The sequence below is a fragment of the Hemiscyllium ocellatum genome, chromosome 4 (genome assembly GCF_020745735.1).
Source record: "Hemiscyllium ocellatum isolate sHemOce1 chromosome 4, sHemOce1.pat.X.cur, whole genome shotgun sequence".
Taxonomy (NCBI): domain Eukaryota; kingdom Metazoa; phylum Chordata; class Chondrichthyes; order Orectolobiformes; family Hemiscylliidae; genus Hemiscyllium; species Hemiscyllium ocellatum.
This window is the reverse complement of record NC_083404.1, coordinates 52,085,542-52,103,122: the sequence shown is the minus strand read 5'-3', so window position 1 is coordinate 52,103,122 and position 17,581 is coordinate 52,085,542. Positions and strand designations below refer to the sequence as shown.

The 17,581-nt window shown below is 37.1% G+C and overlaps 1 protein-coding gene across 3 annotated transcripts in view; it reads left to right on the top strand.

Annotated features, from left to right (window-relative positions):
• Nucleotides 1-17,581, top strand: part of LOC132813528 (protein MTSS 1-like) — a 190,464-nt gene that overhangs the window by 135,793 nt on the left and 37,090 nt on the right. For all 3 annotated transcript variants that reach the window (XM_060823178.1, XM_060823190.1, XM_060823182.1), the window contains 3 exons: nucleotides 5,581-5,665; nucleotides 6,225-6,316; nucleotides 8,024-8,098. In XM_060823178.1, coding sequence (XP_060679161.1) covers nucleotides 5,581-5,665; nucleotides 6,225-6,316; nucleotides 8,024-8,098 — 252 coding nt within the window. The remainder of the gene's footprint in view (nucleotides 1-5,580; nucleotides 5,666-6,224; nucleotides 6,317-8,023; nucleotides 8,099-17,581) is intronic.

The following is a 17,581-nucleotide window of genomic DNA, read 5'->3' as shown; positions in this document are numbered from 1 at the left end:
ATTGAAAATCTATCTCCTCCTTAATGTCGCAGCATCTACCACACTCTAGAATAGTGAATTTCCCTTCTGGGAGAAGTAATTTTTCCTCATCTCCTTTAAATCTGCTATCACTTTTTAATAACACTATGACCTCATTCTCAATTGCCCTAGAAGAGGATCCTCTCCACATCTGCTTTGTCAATCCCGTTTAGTATCTCATATACCTCAGTTAAATCTTCTCTCATTCTTCCAAAGTCCAGAGACTATAAGCCTACTCACTCTCTTCACAAGACGCATCTCTTACCTCAAATCAATCCAGTAACCTCCACTGAACTTCCTTCAAAACTGTAAACAGTATTCCATATGTGGTCCTATTAATACCTTGTACAGTTGTAGCAGCACTTCTCTATTTTTGTTCTGTATTCCTTGAGCAATAAATATCAAAATTCCATTTTACCTGCTGTAACTGCATACTAGTTTGTGGTGATTCATACATGAGGACACCGAGATCCCTCTGCACTGAAGCACTGTGAAGTTTCTCTCCATTTCAATAAGAAGTTGACTTTCTATTCTTCTAACCAGAATGGATAACCTCACACTTATTCACATAAACTTGATCTGCAAAATTTTGGACCATTTACCCAATCTGTCCATATGTGAATTTCTCATTTCATTATTTTTGCTTATTTTTCAACTTATTTTACTGTCTTCTGCAAATTTGGCTGTTGTACATTCTGTTCCTGCATCTGAGTCATTAATATAGATTGTAAATACAGGTAATCCCTAGGTTGTGAACAGCTTCCGTTTGAAGTCAATTTTTACAGCAAGTCAGAATTAATGCAGGACAGTATTAAGTAGCGGTTCATGAGCACAGGGAATGTTCATATATTAGATCTTTAAAATTACACCCCTATATTCAGAAGTGCAACGTTTGTAGGTTAGATGTTTGTAAATCAGGGAACCCCTTAGTTGGAGCCCGAGGGCCAAACCTTATGGCATCCCACTCGTTACACGTTGCTAACCAGAAAGTGTCCCATTTATCCTGACACTGCTTTCTGTTGGTTAGCCAATCTTTCATCCAAGCTAATAAGTTACCCCAAACTCACGTGATTTGACTATGTACATTAACCTTTTTGTGTGGCACTTTATTCATTTGTGGAAATGAGAAAACAAAAATAGAGTTTTGTTCCTATACAGTCTTCATTGAAAGTGCTTCTTTGATTTGGTTTAATTTATTTGATTTGATGGATTTATTGTCACTTGTATTAATTACAAATACAGTGAAAAGTGTTCAGTGTCACCACATCTGGTACTATCTTAAAACACAGAAACTAGACCAAAATACAGAATATAAAGCCATAAAAATAAACCAATAAAATTCATCTTAAAATCTTATCTCAATAAAGTTAGGTGGTCTTTGGAACAGTTCCCTCTTCTAGCTCAGCCATGGGTCTGGATGCTAGCTCCTCCACCCCAATGCGTCAAGTTCATGCTGCTAAACTGCGCTTTGCTGTGCCACTGCCAATGGAAAAAGAGTCGTCACTCTCCAGCATTATCTCACTTCCACACAACACCACCACAGACATGAGTTCACACTAGGCTGACCTGATCGATGCATCTGTCACCAGTGCAGCAAGGTCCTGCGCTGAGACCAAACAGTAATAGCCCTCTATTTTTCTCAAAGAAACTCACAAGTTTAGTTCATTTTTTATATTCTTTAATGTATTTGGGGCAACCAGGGATGGCTCATAAATATTAGCCTTGCAAGGGTTGCCCACCACCTGAGAGTGAGTTTTTAAAAAAGTCAAATGAAGTCATTTTTGGCACAGAAGAGAGCCACTTTGCCCAACAAGTCCATGCTGACTCCCTGAAGAGGGATCCGTTTAGGTCCATCCCTCCTACTCACAGTTTGTACTTTCATCATCTCATGACAACAGATTACAAGTCGTTACCTGGCATTACTACCTCCTGTGTTTAAAACAAAACGTTCTTCTTCTCATTCCTCCTGCATTTCTTTCTTTAAACTTTAAACCTTAGTCCCAGTCCTTGTATCATCAGCCAGTGGGAGAAGTAAACAGCCAAGATATTCAGCATCATCTGAAGCACCAGACTTAACAAAGGCACTCTTAATCCTAAAAACCCACAAAGATGTGGGAATCTGTCAAAATTGGGAAAGCTGTCTCATAGATGGTTCTAGCAGAAATGCTTGGAAAATCATACCTACACAACACAAGCTGCATCAGTTTAAGAAATCAGCTCATCACCGTCTCAAGAACAGTTGGGGATTGGCAACACTAGCCATGCCTGCAATGCCAACAGCCATAAAAGAATCAATGAACAAATAAATTACAGTCAATAAAATATTACATCTATGCCTATTAAGGTATTAGACCTTAAATTATTCCTGTCCTTTCTCAGCCATCTCCTTCGCTTACTGTGCTTTGGTTATTTCAGTTTGACAAACCTCTTTTTGTTTTATTAGTTACCTTTTAATTGCTTTAAGGATATTATTCCAAACAAGATTTGGAAAAGATATCAACTGTGTGATAGTAAATAGTACAAAATTTTGATAAGCAGCATTGAAGAATGGTGTTGTAAAAGCAGACTTGTGGAAAATGAAGAGGTAACAATTACATAAATTTTGTCTTGAATCTATTATAACATAAGCAAATTCCAAGTGCTTGTTTTGATTTTTAGTTGCACCTTTTAGAGATGGAAAGAACAAAAAAAATTCTGTCTTTGTGAATGCTGTTTAGAGTTCTTTGACAAACATCACACTGAAGTTTTATCACCATGTTTTTCTTGGTGTTTTGTGGATTGAGTTGTTATTACTTTAACTCCAGATCATCTTTGCCTGCAATCATTAAATACAGCAGCCATATAAGAAGACTTGTAATTTATAAAATAAATGAATAGTCTGTGAACTGAAATGGTACAGTTGGACAAACTGGTAATATTAGTATATATATAGCACCATCTGTTGGCTGGACTCATTATTCAAGTTGTACTTTTCAATGTGCAGTACTCATTATTCAAATTGTACTTTTCATGGTCCATAAGGAAGTACACATAGTTTCATAGTAATAGAAGCAGGAGTAGGCCATTTGGCCCGTCTGAGCAAGCACAGTCCCAGGCAGCTAAACCCTGGGGAAAAAGACTAAGTGCATACATCCTATCTACGCCCCTCATAATTTTATGCACCTCAATAAGGTCACCTGTCATTCTCCTACATTTCAAGGAATAAAGTCCTATTCTGGCCTCTCCGTATAACTAAGGCATACGAGTTCTGGCAACATGTAAATCTTTTTTGCATTCTTTCTAGTTTAACAGTGTCTTTCCTATAGCAGGGTGACCAAAACTGTACGTAATACTCCAAGTGCTGCCTCACCAACAACTTATACGACTGTAACATGACATCCCAACTCCTTTACTCAGTGCCTCTACCGTTGAAGGCCAGCATGCTAAATACTTTCTTCACCATCCTGCCTACCTGTGCCGCTGGTTTCAATGAACTATATATTGGTACTCCTCAGTCCCTCTGTTCCACAATATCTTCCTTTTGTGTGTACGTTGACTTTATTGAAGGTATATTGGGTAATTGCATTGTGTGGTACTAAGCCATCTGAATTGAATGGTCTCTGTGGTTCAATCCCACTGCAGTGAGTTAGTGAATTTCAGTTAGAGCAAAATGGGATCCTTCATTTGTCCTTTGGACCTGATTTTGAGGTCATGAATTATTCTGGGAATTTGTGGGCAAAGATGAGATTAAACTTGCTTGTTCTGCTTTTTGTAACTGAATGACTAACCAGAAGAAGAGTTCCAATTATTGTGATGCTGTCAAAATGACATTGAACTTCAGTGTGTTTAGTGAAAAGTGCTAAACTTTTGTCAACAAGCTATTACAGGGCATTTTGTACTAACTGACAGTAATCGAGTGAAATAGTATGCAGTGGGCTCTCCTAAATCAGAACGGCATGTTTATGCCACAGACTTTATAACCAAGTCAGGAGTCAACTGTATGAATTTCATTGGAACAACAAGGTTCATTATAGTTTGGATTTCACACAGCATTTGAATTCATACAGTGTTAAACTGGGTTAAAAGATGGCCTGGGTGCTTTTTACCTCATGAACTCCATAAAAATGTCTTTAGAATTCTTTGAGGTTTCAGAAACATTGAATTTGGAGTAGATCATGCAACCTCTCAAGCCTGTTCATTTGATTCTATTTATCTATCTTGATTCCATGTCCTTGGGTCTGCTAGATATTTTCTAATTAACCTGTTCTGAGATGTTATTACAAATCTAGGTTCAAGGTGAAACTGAAACCAGGCTTCTGGCTCAGAAGTATGTGCACTACCACAGCATTTCAAGAGCCCTCAACCTTAGTTCACCCAAGAATTTTTAATCATCCTGTTCAGGGATGTTATTTCACACATCTGTAGCAGTTAGTATTTGAATCTGGGTGCCTCAGCTCAGAAGAAGGGGCACTACCAGTGCGCAACAAGAGCTTTAAAGCCTTCTGCACCTAGTATTCCCTGGCGGCGTCTCATCCAAGTGCTAGCCAAGCCTGAGTCTACTTAACTTCCGAGATCAGACGAGAACAAACAATTTTAGACAACCATGGCTGGTTTTGCATCTTTTTAGGTCACTTCTCTAACAAAAAACTTATCATTCTCAGCAGTTAAATTTTCAGTTGACTTAGTTTCACTCACTGTCAATGAAATTTAACATTGCCTACTGAAGTTAAGTTTTACTTGCTTTGAGTTCACTGGTGCATATGCATGTAATGCAGTTCAAGTTGGACAACTGCAGTGTAAATGCAATATTAATAATGTCCCAGTATATCTATTAGTGAATTGACCTTAGTCCATTTATATTTATGTAAAAGAATGATTTCAAGAAGTAGAAGGTCTGTGCCAGCCCTGGGTTCCTGGAATTTCTTGATTTGTGCAGTTGATAGCAACTGGAAGGAAGGAAGAATAGTGAAAGCCACTTTTTCAGATGTTGCTTTTTTTGTTCACTGCATAATCTTTCAATGTATTGGAGAATTTCTGATGAAAGAAATAGAAATTAATGCATGTTATTGTGCCTTTTGTGCTGAGAACTGTTTTGGCTAGGCATTTAAGCAGGACAGTGCGCAAATGAAAAGTAAGAGACCCAAAATGTTCCAAGCAAATTTAACATATTTTGGCCTGTGGATATTATCTTTAATTCATGTTTAATTGTAAATGAAGAATATTTTAGAATTAAATGGAAGAGGCAACCCTTGTTTTCTCATGCGTCTGTGTTCCTTCCACTTTTTCATTTTAATTTTAGAGCTTGTTGATTTTAAAATTGTTTTGCACAAAAATCCCAATTAAGCAACTGAACTAAATTTCAAATTGACTTTGAGTTACAACAAAAAAACTGGATTTGTTTTGGAGGGGTGAAACTGGAGCGTATTATTTAAAAAGGTGATGTTGATTAATATATTATTCTGTTTTGAGACTGTTCTGAAGGTAGATATTTTGTAAGTTAAACTTAGAAAGATTGGTACAGATACTAAAGTGACTGGATAGCTGTGTAAATTTTTTATTGATTGCCTTTCCCTCCCTCATTAGGTGCAACAAGAGAAATTGGTTCAGCATTAACCAGAATGTGTATGAGACACAGAAGTATAGAGTCTAAACTTCGTCAATTCTCAGTGTAAGTTATTTTGCTCTTGTAAATGTTGAACAATGGGTGCATCGTATTGAATAATTATTTATGGATTTTTTTTTAATTGGCCAACCTCTGCTTAGAGTGATTGTATGCTTGAAGATGATCTGGCTAAATTAGACAGGTGCTTATTTGGGGGCCTAGTTTTCACGAAAATGCGAGTGTTCTCTCAACTGACCTAATTCATTTTCTACTTTTATTTATTTTCAGTTTGCCAAGTGACATCAGAATATAGTTTTGAATTTCTGTTTAGGCATCGAATTGGGTTACTTTACACTTCATTTATGAGCAAGTTTGTTTGGAGAACTGTTATATGAGCACTATATTAAAACATTCAAAGGAAATCTTTGCTAATCATACTGAGAGCACATTTTAATGCTGCATGTTAAAATCAGTTTTGAAAACAAAGTTATTTTTATAATATCAATTAGCATAATTCAGCATTCCCATTAAATAATTTGCATTTAAATACACTTAGATTATGCAGGTATCTTTGTACATTCAAAAAAAAATCTCTTCTGACCTTAACATTATTTGGTTAACTTAGAGCTCTGATCGATTGCCTGATAAATCCACTTCAGGATCAAATGGAAGAATGGAAGAAAGTGGCCAACCAGCTGGATAAGGATCATGCAAAAGGTACACATAGCTCAGGATTCTTACTTGCAAAATGCTGAAAATACGTCCAGTCAAACAGGTGTGAAGTGCTGTATTAATTTGGACCGATTCTAATCTCGTTTCATCATAATGCTTTGAGAGTGAATAAGCTAATATATAATTAACTCTCTTTGTGAGCCAGTCCTTATTCCAGGTTAACCAAAAATTGCACGCTATAGATTTATCACGTCGATTACTTAATGTTTTGTTTTGGTGAAATTTGTAGATAGTCATGAAGATCGATTTAACATGGTCCGCCTGACAGTCTTCCATCTCTGTCATTTTTCATCTTTAACACACTTCTCCAAACCTCCTCTTGCACTCAGTTTTTGGATGTTGGTCTTCATGTTGCTTCTGTTGCTTGGTGTTGTATTTTCTTTTGTAATGTTGTGATGTCTCTATACAAGTATGAGTATTTATTAATTCTTTTAGATTGAAGTAATGCTACTTAGCTAGAAAGGTATTGAATTTAATGTACTGGAAAGATCAGTAGATTGAGTAGCAATCATAAACACTTTTAAAACTTAGAAACAGCCGAGTGTGCTGTTTCTAATTTGCAGTATAGTAGGAAAAAAATATATAAATGCTTGTAGTAGGGGCGTCGCAGAGTCACAAAGTTAGAAACAGACTCTTTGGTTCAACTCATCCATGCCAACCAGATGTCCTAAATTATTCTAAGTCCCATTTAACAGTGTTTGGCCCATATGCCTCTAAACATTTCCTATTCATGTGCCCATCCAGATGTCTTTTAAATGTTGTAGTTGTACCAGCCTTTGGCAGCACATTCCACCCTCTGCCTAAAAAGGTTACCTCTTAGATCCCCTTTTATATCTTTCGCCTCTCACCTTAAATCTATTCCCTCTAGTTTGGACTCCTCTACCCTGGAAAAAAGACCTTGGCTATTCACCCTGTCTATGCCCCTCATGATTTTATGAACCTCTATAAAGTCACCCCTCAGCCTCTGACACTCCAGGGAAAATAGCCCCAGCCTATTCAGTCATGTACAGTCACAACATGACCTCCCAACTCCTACACTCAATACCCTGACCAAAAAAGGCAAACATACGAAACACCCTCCTCGCCACCCTGTCAATATATACCTTATGGTCTCTTTGTTCAGCAACACTCCCCAGGACATCACCGTAAAACGTGTAAGTCTGGCCCTGATTTGCCTTTGCAAAATGCAGCACTTTACATTTATCCAATCTGCCACTTGGGTCATTGGCCTATCTGATCAAGGCCTTGCTGAAGTTCATATAGACAACATCTTTCGTTCTGCCATCATCAAACGTCTTTGCTAATTTAGGCAAATAATTCAATCACATTAACAGGACACGACTCCCCATGCACAAAGCCATGTTGACTATCCCTAATCTGGCCTTGCCTTTCCAATTGCATGGAAGTCCTGTCCCTCAGAATCCCCTCCAATAACTTGCTCAGCATTGACATAAGGCTCATCGGTTGATAGTTCCTTGCCTTTTCTTTACTATCTTTCTTGAATACTGGCACCACATTAGCCACCCTCTAGTCTTCTGGCACCTTACCCAAGACTATTGGTGATACAAATATCTCAGCAAGGAGCCCATCAATCACTTCCCTAATTTCCCACAAAAAAGGAGAGAAATACAGAAATATCTGTTGTACGGAATGCAGCCTATAGATCTTGACACACATTTTCTTTGCTTTAAGAATATAAGAAAGCTCGACAAGAAATCAAAAAGAAATCGTCTGATACATTGAAGCTTCAGAAGAAGGCAAAGAAAGGTATGTTATCTCAATGTATATTTGCATTTTGTTTCTAACATCCCTATTGTACAAGTATCAATGGATATATCGCATAACTGCAACAGTTTTGAAACTACTTCTTCTACCCACCAAAGCAGTTTATTGATACCAAGTAATGAATATTGTAGTCAAATTAATGTTATTCAGTGAGAGGTAGGCAAGCAGAACATATTAACACATTACTGCTGTTTCCTATGGCCAGAATAAATCAGTTGAATTAAGTAATTCAAGAAAATCAAAGTTGTGTCTTTTAAAAAACGAAAATGATTGGCAGTTCTTTTGAATTCTGCTAATAAAAATCAGTGACACCATTATAAGTGTCAGAAGCATGATTTTATCTATGTTACCACTTTGTGAATTTCAGGAAATCCAAATCACTCATAACCTTATTACCCCAAGGGATCAGACCAAAGCAGTGAAATTTTATCTACTTTATTATCACAAAAATAATTATCAATGAGAAAGACCTTACAAATGTATTCTTTTGCAGGAACTTTCAATCCTCTATTCCAGTATCTATGGCTATATGGATAATTCCTTTATTCAAATGGTAGACCAGTATTTTTTTCACATACTAATCTATCCTCACTTATTTAATGTTCAGTATTTTAAGGTGTTTACAGTAATAGATTATTGCAAATGGGTACTTATGTAATGTCTCATATTTTTATTGGAAACCTGGTCCATAATGAAGAAAGCAAATTTCATATAGACATATAGAATCAAAAGGGTTTAACGGTCGATAGTTCCCTGCCTTTTCTTTACTACCTTTACTACCTGACATATAGAATCAAATCCTTCAATAATCGATTGCAAAATACATCTTTTACATTTTTAAAAATGTATCTTCTATATTCATTAAGAGTTAGCCCAGGTCTGAATTTGTTCTCTAAAAGCATGTCTTATGCATTTTATTTTAGTATCAAAAACTTTGTTTATAAAGGATAATGTATTGCTTTTGTATCAGGCTCTGATATTATACAAGTATATCAACCATTGAATAACAAGCACTTCCTCATGTACGCAACATCCTTTACAAGTATAAATAATGCAAAGATAATTCTAATCACCAAATACTATTTTAGAACTTCTAAAAAGTGCTTATTGTTTTGGTCATATCCAATTTAAGTTTAGTTTCAACTTGCTATGACACAATGAAACAGTTCATTGTTCTAAACTGATCCCAGAAATTAATTCATTATAGCTGTTTTTATTCAAGAAAGAAAACTTTTGTAAGCAAAGAATGCCTATTATTTAAATCAGTTCTATTAAAATTGGTATTAATTGTATTTTGGGTTTCTGCATGTTTATGATCAGAATGCAACTTCTGGCGCAAGTTAAGAAATTAGGCCATTGTAGCATATGACCATGACACAGATCTGCTTTAAGCCTCTAATCTAAAATCATTGTAAGAATTTTGTCCTGCATAGAAAATCCAACTTTCTTGAATCCTTTGTTGTGATTTTTCCAGGAATTTAAATTAACGTTTTCTGTTAGTTTAATGATAGTATTCCTACATGCATAAAATTTCCATTTCTCCTGAAATCCAACTTTAGCGTGTTTATCAATACTAAAACCTGTTTCTTGAAGGATGAATATTTGAGATCACACAAAATACTAAGGTCTCAGTTCATGTCACAGCTGTCTCACAACTTGTCTAGTTTTTTTTTTCCAAATTATTGAATTTCTTTTTCATGGTTAAGAAAGTTAAGTGGACAACACAAATTGTCTTGAGTGAAAATTTTGTAAAAAAATGTATTGGTGTTTAAAAATAGGAGAGAATTGGGAATTTCGACATAAAGTTGTCTGATAAATTTTAGCCATACATTATTTGATTTAAAAATTACAAAGAGTAATCCCAGCATATTGTATCCTAACAAAGAAATGTAAGTGGTGTGTGGGTATAATCCTCAAAAGCCTTGGATGCTGTTCAGTTCTGATTTATTAACCTGCCCCCAGTCTCAGTGTTAAAGATTGCCACATAATCATTTCTTGTACATTAGAGGAGATCTGAAGAAAATTAAATTGATCAATATCAGTTTTCTGAGTTATTTAATCCAAGCTCTGTTGTGCACATGAAGGGCTGGTGATGTTGCTGCTGTTTCACATATATTGAATCTAATAATCATAAGTACCTGCCCTCATCAGTAATAACACCTACGATTGTAATGATGGGTGATGTTTGCTGAGCAGGAGGAAAAGTGATGAGGACGGGATTCAAACAAAAATATAGAGTTAAAGACACTGGAAATTAATGTTTAAATTCCAAAAAATCAAATTGTTGAGTGATGAACTTCGAAAGAAAATCCTTCTGTAGGTTGCTTTTAATGTTTTGTTCACAGCTACAACTATTTACATGTTAACATATAATTTTTATTCCACTAATATTTTATGTTAAACTATTGTCTTTTCCAAGCTGGATGAAGTTTCCATTAGCAGTGAATCCCTCGCTTTTCTGTGGGCCATTCACAATCTGGTTTATAATTGAAGTGACAATGTGGCTGTTGCTGGCATTTTCGGTTTTCTTTCTCCTATTGTAAGTCTAATCTTGCCATTTAAAATAAAGATCACAATACTGATTTCCATACCATATCAACTGATTGGAATATGTAGATTAGCAGGTCTTGAGAAGATTTGTAGCTCGGGTTGAGGTTTTGGATATAGGTTTGCTCGCTGAGCTTGGAGATTTCGTTATCTTACTAAGCAACATCTTCAGTGGGCCTCATATGAAGCAATGCTAAAAATTCCTGTTTTCTATTTATATATTTGGGTTTCTTTGGATTGGTGATGTCCTGCAGTAATGCAGAGACTTGAGCAAGCAGCTCTGCCAACCATCTAACCCAAACTCTGAATCCGCTACGTGGATGACACCTTTGTCATCACTAAATGAAACAAGTGCGAGGAAACCTTCAAGACCATCAATAATACCCTTACTGGCATAAAATTCACTAAAGAGGAGAAAACTGCCATTCCTAGATGTCACAGTAGAGCGAACAGCTAATGGGGAACTTCAAACCAGCATCTACAGAAAAACAACACATACAGACCAAATATTGAACTACAGAAGCAATTATTCCTAAACCCACAAACGAAGCTGCATCAGGACATCATTTCAACGAGTCAACACACACTGCAGCACAGACGAACTATGCAGAGCAGAGGAAAATCACCTATACCATGTATTCAAAAAGAATGCGTACCCAATGAATACAGTCCGCTGATTTCCCAGCAACAAACCCAAACAAGCAGACAAAACACGTCCAGAAACCCTAGCCACTCTCCCCTACATCAAAGACATCACGGAAATGACTGCCAGACTACTCAGACCCCTTGGCATCATGGTAGCCCACCAACACACTAATTCAGCAGCTAATGAACTTGAAAGACCCTGTACCGATGATGAGCAAAACTAACGTCATTTACAAAATACCGTGCAAGGACTGTAACAAACACTACATTGGACAAACAGGCAGAAAACTATCCACCAAGATAAATGAACACCAATTAGCCACAAAAAGACATGACCCTCTCTCACTAGTATCCTCACATACGGATGAGGAAGGACACCACTTCGGCTGGGACAACGCATCCATTCTAGGACAAGCCAAACAAAGACATGCATGAGAATTCCTAGAAGCATGGCATTCCAACTGAAACTCTATCAACAAACACATCGAGTTAGACCCCATCTATCACCCCCTGAGAAAAGGAACAGGAAATAACATCACCAATCCAAAGAAACCCAAATATATAAATAGAAAGCAGGAATTTTCAGTATTGCTTCGCATGAGGCCCACTGAAGATGTTACCTCGTAAGGTAATGAAATGTCTGGAAATGAACCTCCAAGTTCAGCAAGCAAACCTATATCCAGAATATGTAGAATTGGTGAGTTTGCATTTATAAACTTTGAATCCTAAATACTTGGTTCTTGCATATCTTTTTCAATTATTCAAATTAACAATTTGACCGATTTTATTCTTTTTGAACAAATCCATCGATATTTTCTCTACCTACTCTCATCACAGCCTTTACTTTGACGTACCCTAACCGAAGGAGCATTTTCATTTTCTGAATCTCAATACTAGTTGAACATATATAGAAAATAGAACAGTACAGCACAGGTACAGGCCCTTCATCCTACTTAGTCTGTGCCAACCATGATACCATTTTAAATTAAATCCATCTGCCGCATGTGGTCCATATCCTCCTCTTCCCTGCCTGTTCATGTGTCTGTCAGTGATTCTTAAACATTGCTATTGCATCTGCTTCTACTACCTCCCCAACAGTGCTTTCCAGCCATCACCCTCTGAGTTTAAAATAACTTTCCCCACACACATGTCCTTTAAACTTTTCCCCACTCAGCTTTAAACCTAGTATTTGACATTTCTACTGTGGAAAAAATACTCCCGACTATCCATCCTGTCAATGTGTCTCATTATTTTATATATTTCTATCGGGCCACTTAGTAAATATCATCTTGATTCCAAACTCTTGAGACCATACTTGCATAGATAACTGTGTGAAATGGCTTCCTTAAGCAGTTGTTTAATTTTTTTTTGAGGTATTTTACCTTCCCAAGGTAATTTGAGGTAGACTGGACACTTTTCAGGCCTGAGATTGGCCACCATTGGAACTTTTGCAAGTTTGCACAGTACTCATGAGAACCATAGTTCAAAGATAGCTTTGATGTACCATGATACTAACCTTGCAAGATGAACAAATTCTTGATAATGCTTATCTTGTATTGTGTGGAACTTTATAAATCCCATAAAATATATATAGGCTGATGAAGGTGGACTTGCAGTAAACAGTTTTGGAGAATCCACTAGTTAGTTTCTCAAGTAGAATGTCAGGCAATACAGAAACACTGTCATTTTGTGAATCTGTATTCATTGAACATATGCACTTTGCAACTCATACTGTCAAGGACAGTTTTTTTTATGGCAACAGTATTTAGTCAGATAATTGGAGTCTTGTTGTCATTTTTGTTGATTTCCAGACATTTTGGATAGAATGAGCCTGAAGTTCTGTGCATACTTCTGATAGGTAGAGGATACAGTCACAATTTCTGAACCTGCAGTTACGTGGAAGGATTTCCTTACAAACCATTATACATTCTATCCTGCGCTCAAATTCACTTTGAAATGGAACAGTCCAACATCCTCCTTTTCTCCAATGTGCTTGTAGATAAATATACTATTGGGTTTTTCTTCCTGTTGACTGCAAGACTAGTTTCACTCGAATTTCTGTGTTGAACTCTAGAGAATATGTTTCAAAAGGTTCTGCAGCCACTTCAGTCAGTTCAGAGTAGTGATAGATGCTTTTCTGAAGAAGAATCACTGGACCGAAATGTTAACTCTGATTTCCCTCTACAGATGCTGCCAAACTTGCTGAGTTTTCCCAGCAATTTCTGTTTTTGTTTCTGATTTCCAGCATCTGCAATTGTTATGCATGTTTTTCGATTGGATTGGAAACAAGAGAGATTAATGTTCAAAAATTTCAGGTGACATGTCAAGGGCTTGAAGTTTCTGGCAGTCATGTTGCTATTGAAACATTTTCTGCTATTTATTTAGGGTGAGGCAATTTGCCTTTTGATAGATAATATTTGATAAGTAATTGAAGAGTGGGAACTCTTTCCTCTTCATTATGTAATTTGCAATTCCAAATATTCTTCCAGTGATGGATTGCATTACTTTTGCAGATTATTTTGTGGTGTAAATCATTTGTGATGGCTAAAGGAATCTCTTTTTGTTGCTCCATTTGAGAGCACTGATCTACAGTGAAACAGATCCTTTATCAGTTTGTTATCCATCCACAAATATAGATCTATTCTAATGTAATTCAATTCAATGAATTACATGGTCCAAACTCAAGTCATTTGCATTCCCATTCATGATGGTACTATTCAGCTTTGATTTTTTGTGAATTGGCATTTGTTTTTATTCTGGAAAAAAAGACTTGCTGTCAAAGTGAAAGGAACATATTCTACATTCAAACTAGAATATTTTCTGCTGGGAGTTGGTTATTGCACAATAATAACTTTTATGTTGAAATCTTTTCTTGGTGGTTGATATGTGTTTTTAAAAGACCTACATGAGATCTCAACTTTAATTCCTATAGATATATATGTCATACTTCAATGTATACATACTATTCCTTCATTGAGCTTCGTTTTAGAATTATTCTTATAGGATAGAGGCATACCTGTCAAAGCAACATTTTTAATTTAACAAAAAATGATGACATGAACCTGCTGTGGTAAAACTTCACAATTTCAGCTGTTCCTTTTCTGAGTCTGGAAAATTTATGACCTTACAGGATAGAAATTTGATCATCTAAAGGATCCTTAGAGTATCTAGTATCAGTCATAAGCTAAGAGAAGTATAACTCCTACTTTTAATGGAAAACGAGCAATTCTGAAAACCTAAGAGGAAATTAAAAGCAAGACCTCATTTTTGCAAAGTATTGTCCATCACCCAGCAGTTTGTTGCTATCTGGCACTTGTGGCGTATCCTGTTCTTGCCACAAATTACTTGCTTTCTTAAGGACATAAGTAACAATCTATGTATTATGCTCAGTTATTTTCTTAGCAAATCCTGGCACTATGCCTCATCTCATAATTAGAGCAATTCTGTTTATCCCCAATCTATATTCGATCTCCCCACCAATTTTCTTTTGTCAAGAGTGTGGTACAGGAAAAGCACAGCAGATCAGACAGCATCCGAGGAGCAGGAGAATTGACGTTTCAGGCATAAGCCCTTCATCAGGAACCTGCTGCTCAGATGCTATCTGACCAGCTGTGCTTTTCCAGCACCACACTCTCGACTCTGATGTCCAACATCTGCAGTCCTCATTTTCTCCTAACCAATTTCTTTTAGCCATATTCCAAAGTTATCTCCAAGTCCATACGCGTTTATTTTGTTTAATCATTTTTTTAATGAATCCTGTCTATTTAATCAGCTCCTACTTGTTCAAATGCTGTAATTCTGCACTATGATTCAGCAATTGTATCTACAGCTGTTGTGAAGTTTAGGGGTCACTAGTTTAGCTAGTTATTACTCACCCCGTAATCACTTGAAAATAAGAGTAAAATCATTTCAGATACTTCCATAGTGTCGGTTTTATGGAATGTTGTGTTCTAGATTTAGGAAGTTGTTTTCTTAACTGATTATGAATCATTGAATATAATTTAATTTATCTGTGTGATAATTTTAACAAATCAAGATTCTTCCTGAAACTGACAGGCTATTTCAGACCTCTGAAAGAAGTATAAACTGAGCCTGGAAATTAACCTTCCAGTGATGAAGCACATTACTTCTGTGAATCACCTTTTCTTAGCAAAGGTCTAGAGCCCATTCTCTTGGGGTTATACACAGAAATTTGTTCTGCTTATTTCAATGCGTTTATTGTTCATTGCAAAATCCTCCTATTCCCTTTCTTGTTCCTAAATTTCCCAGCAACTCTGATTTCCCCTGAATGCTATTCTTTACTCGGACATTTGGAGATTGCTTTCATACACCTATTCTCTCTATCAGGAAATACATTCTGATCAAGAGTTCAGCTTGTTGAGGATATGTGAATATGGACCGATGTTTCATCACACCAAGATAGCAAAACATATTAGAACTATTGTTATCAGGTGTACTTTAATAACTGATGAAAGTCACAGATATATTTAATCCTATGATGAGTGCACAAAGCAAAATAACTTGTTTGGAACATTCACTTAAGAAATTGGATTATTCCTCTTATTCCAAAAATAACTCTTTAGTACTTTTAAGCAGTCTGATTGTTTGGCTAAATTGTATTTCTTCAATTGATGTTAAGTTTTAGCTTAAATGAACACAGAATGCTGCAGAAACTCAGCAGGCCTGGCAGCTTCTGTGGAGAGAAACAGAGTTAATGTTTTGAGTGTAATATGACTCTTCTTTTGAGCATGCCACACAGTTCCAATGTTAACAATCACTGCCTTTCACAAAGTGTGCATCAAGATTCGTCCAAGACAGCGGTGAGATGTCATTTGATAGGTATTGACATTTATTTAACAACTTGTTAATGGCACATCGCACCTTAATAATATTCAGACATGCATATTGCCAAACACACCAAGCAAACTTACCAGGAAAACTTCACATAAAAACCAGGGAAATGACCTGTGCATTCAGCTTGCCACTTGCTCTGACTGACCTCTATATTGGAAACCGAACACCAAAATCCCAGGGAGTGTTCCATGAGCTCCAGTAACAGACATCCCGTGCTCATGTTGATTTTAGAATTTAGAATCCTTACAGTGTGGAAACAGGCCATTTGGCCCAACTAGTTTGGATTGTGGGAGGAAACCGGAGCAACCAGAGGAAACCCACACAGACACTGGGAGAATGTGCGAACTCCACATAAATAATCGTCCGAAGCTGGAATCAAACTCTGATCCCTACTGCTGTGAGGCAGCAGTGCCACTGCTGCCTTTGATATTAGTATCTGACATGTGCCAGCCTCCAAAAACCCTCATGGAGCATCTCCAATTCACTAATGGGACTATACAGCATTTCACTTCTCCACCTTGAGCTGAACTGGCCTTGCTTTTTAACACAGTGCCAAAGCCTGGCACCAAGCCAGAAACTTGTCATAGTTGTCAGCAGGCCTCAGATCAAGTTAAGGGAAATATCTTTTACTTCAGAGATCCTGATACAATAGATCATCGGCAGCCTCCAATACTAGCCTAGGCCCTCCTTAATGCAGTTAATGTCAAGAAACTCCCCTCATAAAGGATGAGGAGCCAAATGACAGGTAGCATGTCATTTGTCTGGACTCATTCTGATCTATTGTAGCCTGTATTCCTCCTGGTATGAGAGAAAGTGGTATTGAAGAAGATCAAAGTGGATGGCACAACTATTATTGTTGATGCAAGTGAGAGATGCCTAAGCAAGTGAGTAGACAATGCAGGAAGCATATAGGCTGATGTTGGGGATTGGGTCAATGACGATGCTTGGGGAAGATGTTGAGGCAGTGGTGAGAGTGGTAGAGCACGAGCCATGCTGGGAGCTAGGAGTGGCAGAGATAGTGAGTGTGGTGGCACGTTGCTGGCAGAACGGAGAAGGACTTTGCAATTCTTTGTACATTGTTGGACATTCCTCCAGATGGCTGAGACTACCTTAACTTTAATAGCAACCGTAGACCAGGCTGACATATTCTGAAATTCTGAAGAAGTCATATTGAACTTGAAATATTAACTCTGTTTATCTTGTCCCTGATGCTACCAGAGCTGCTGAATTTCTCCAGCACTTTTTGTTTTCATTTCACATTTCCAGTGTCTGCGGTATTTTGCTTTTAATTGGCATGATTTGATGTCATGACCTCCTTTTCTGGACTTGGGAAAAGAGGCAGTCCCACCTGTGCACCACCCGTCCAGCAGGACCCCCAGGACACTGTCCACAAGCTGAGGTGCTGATTTTCCCTCTGTG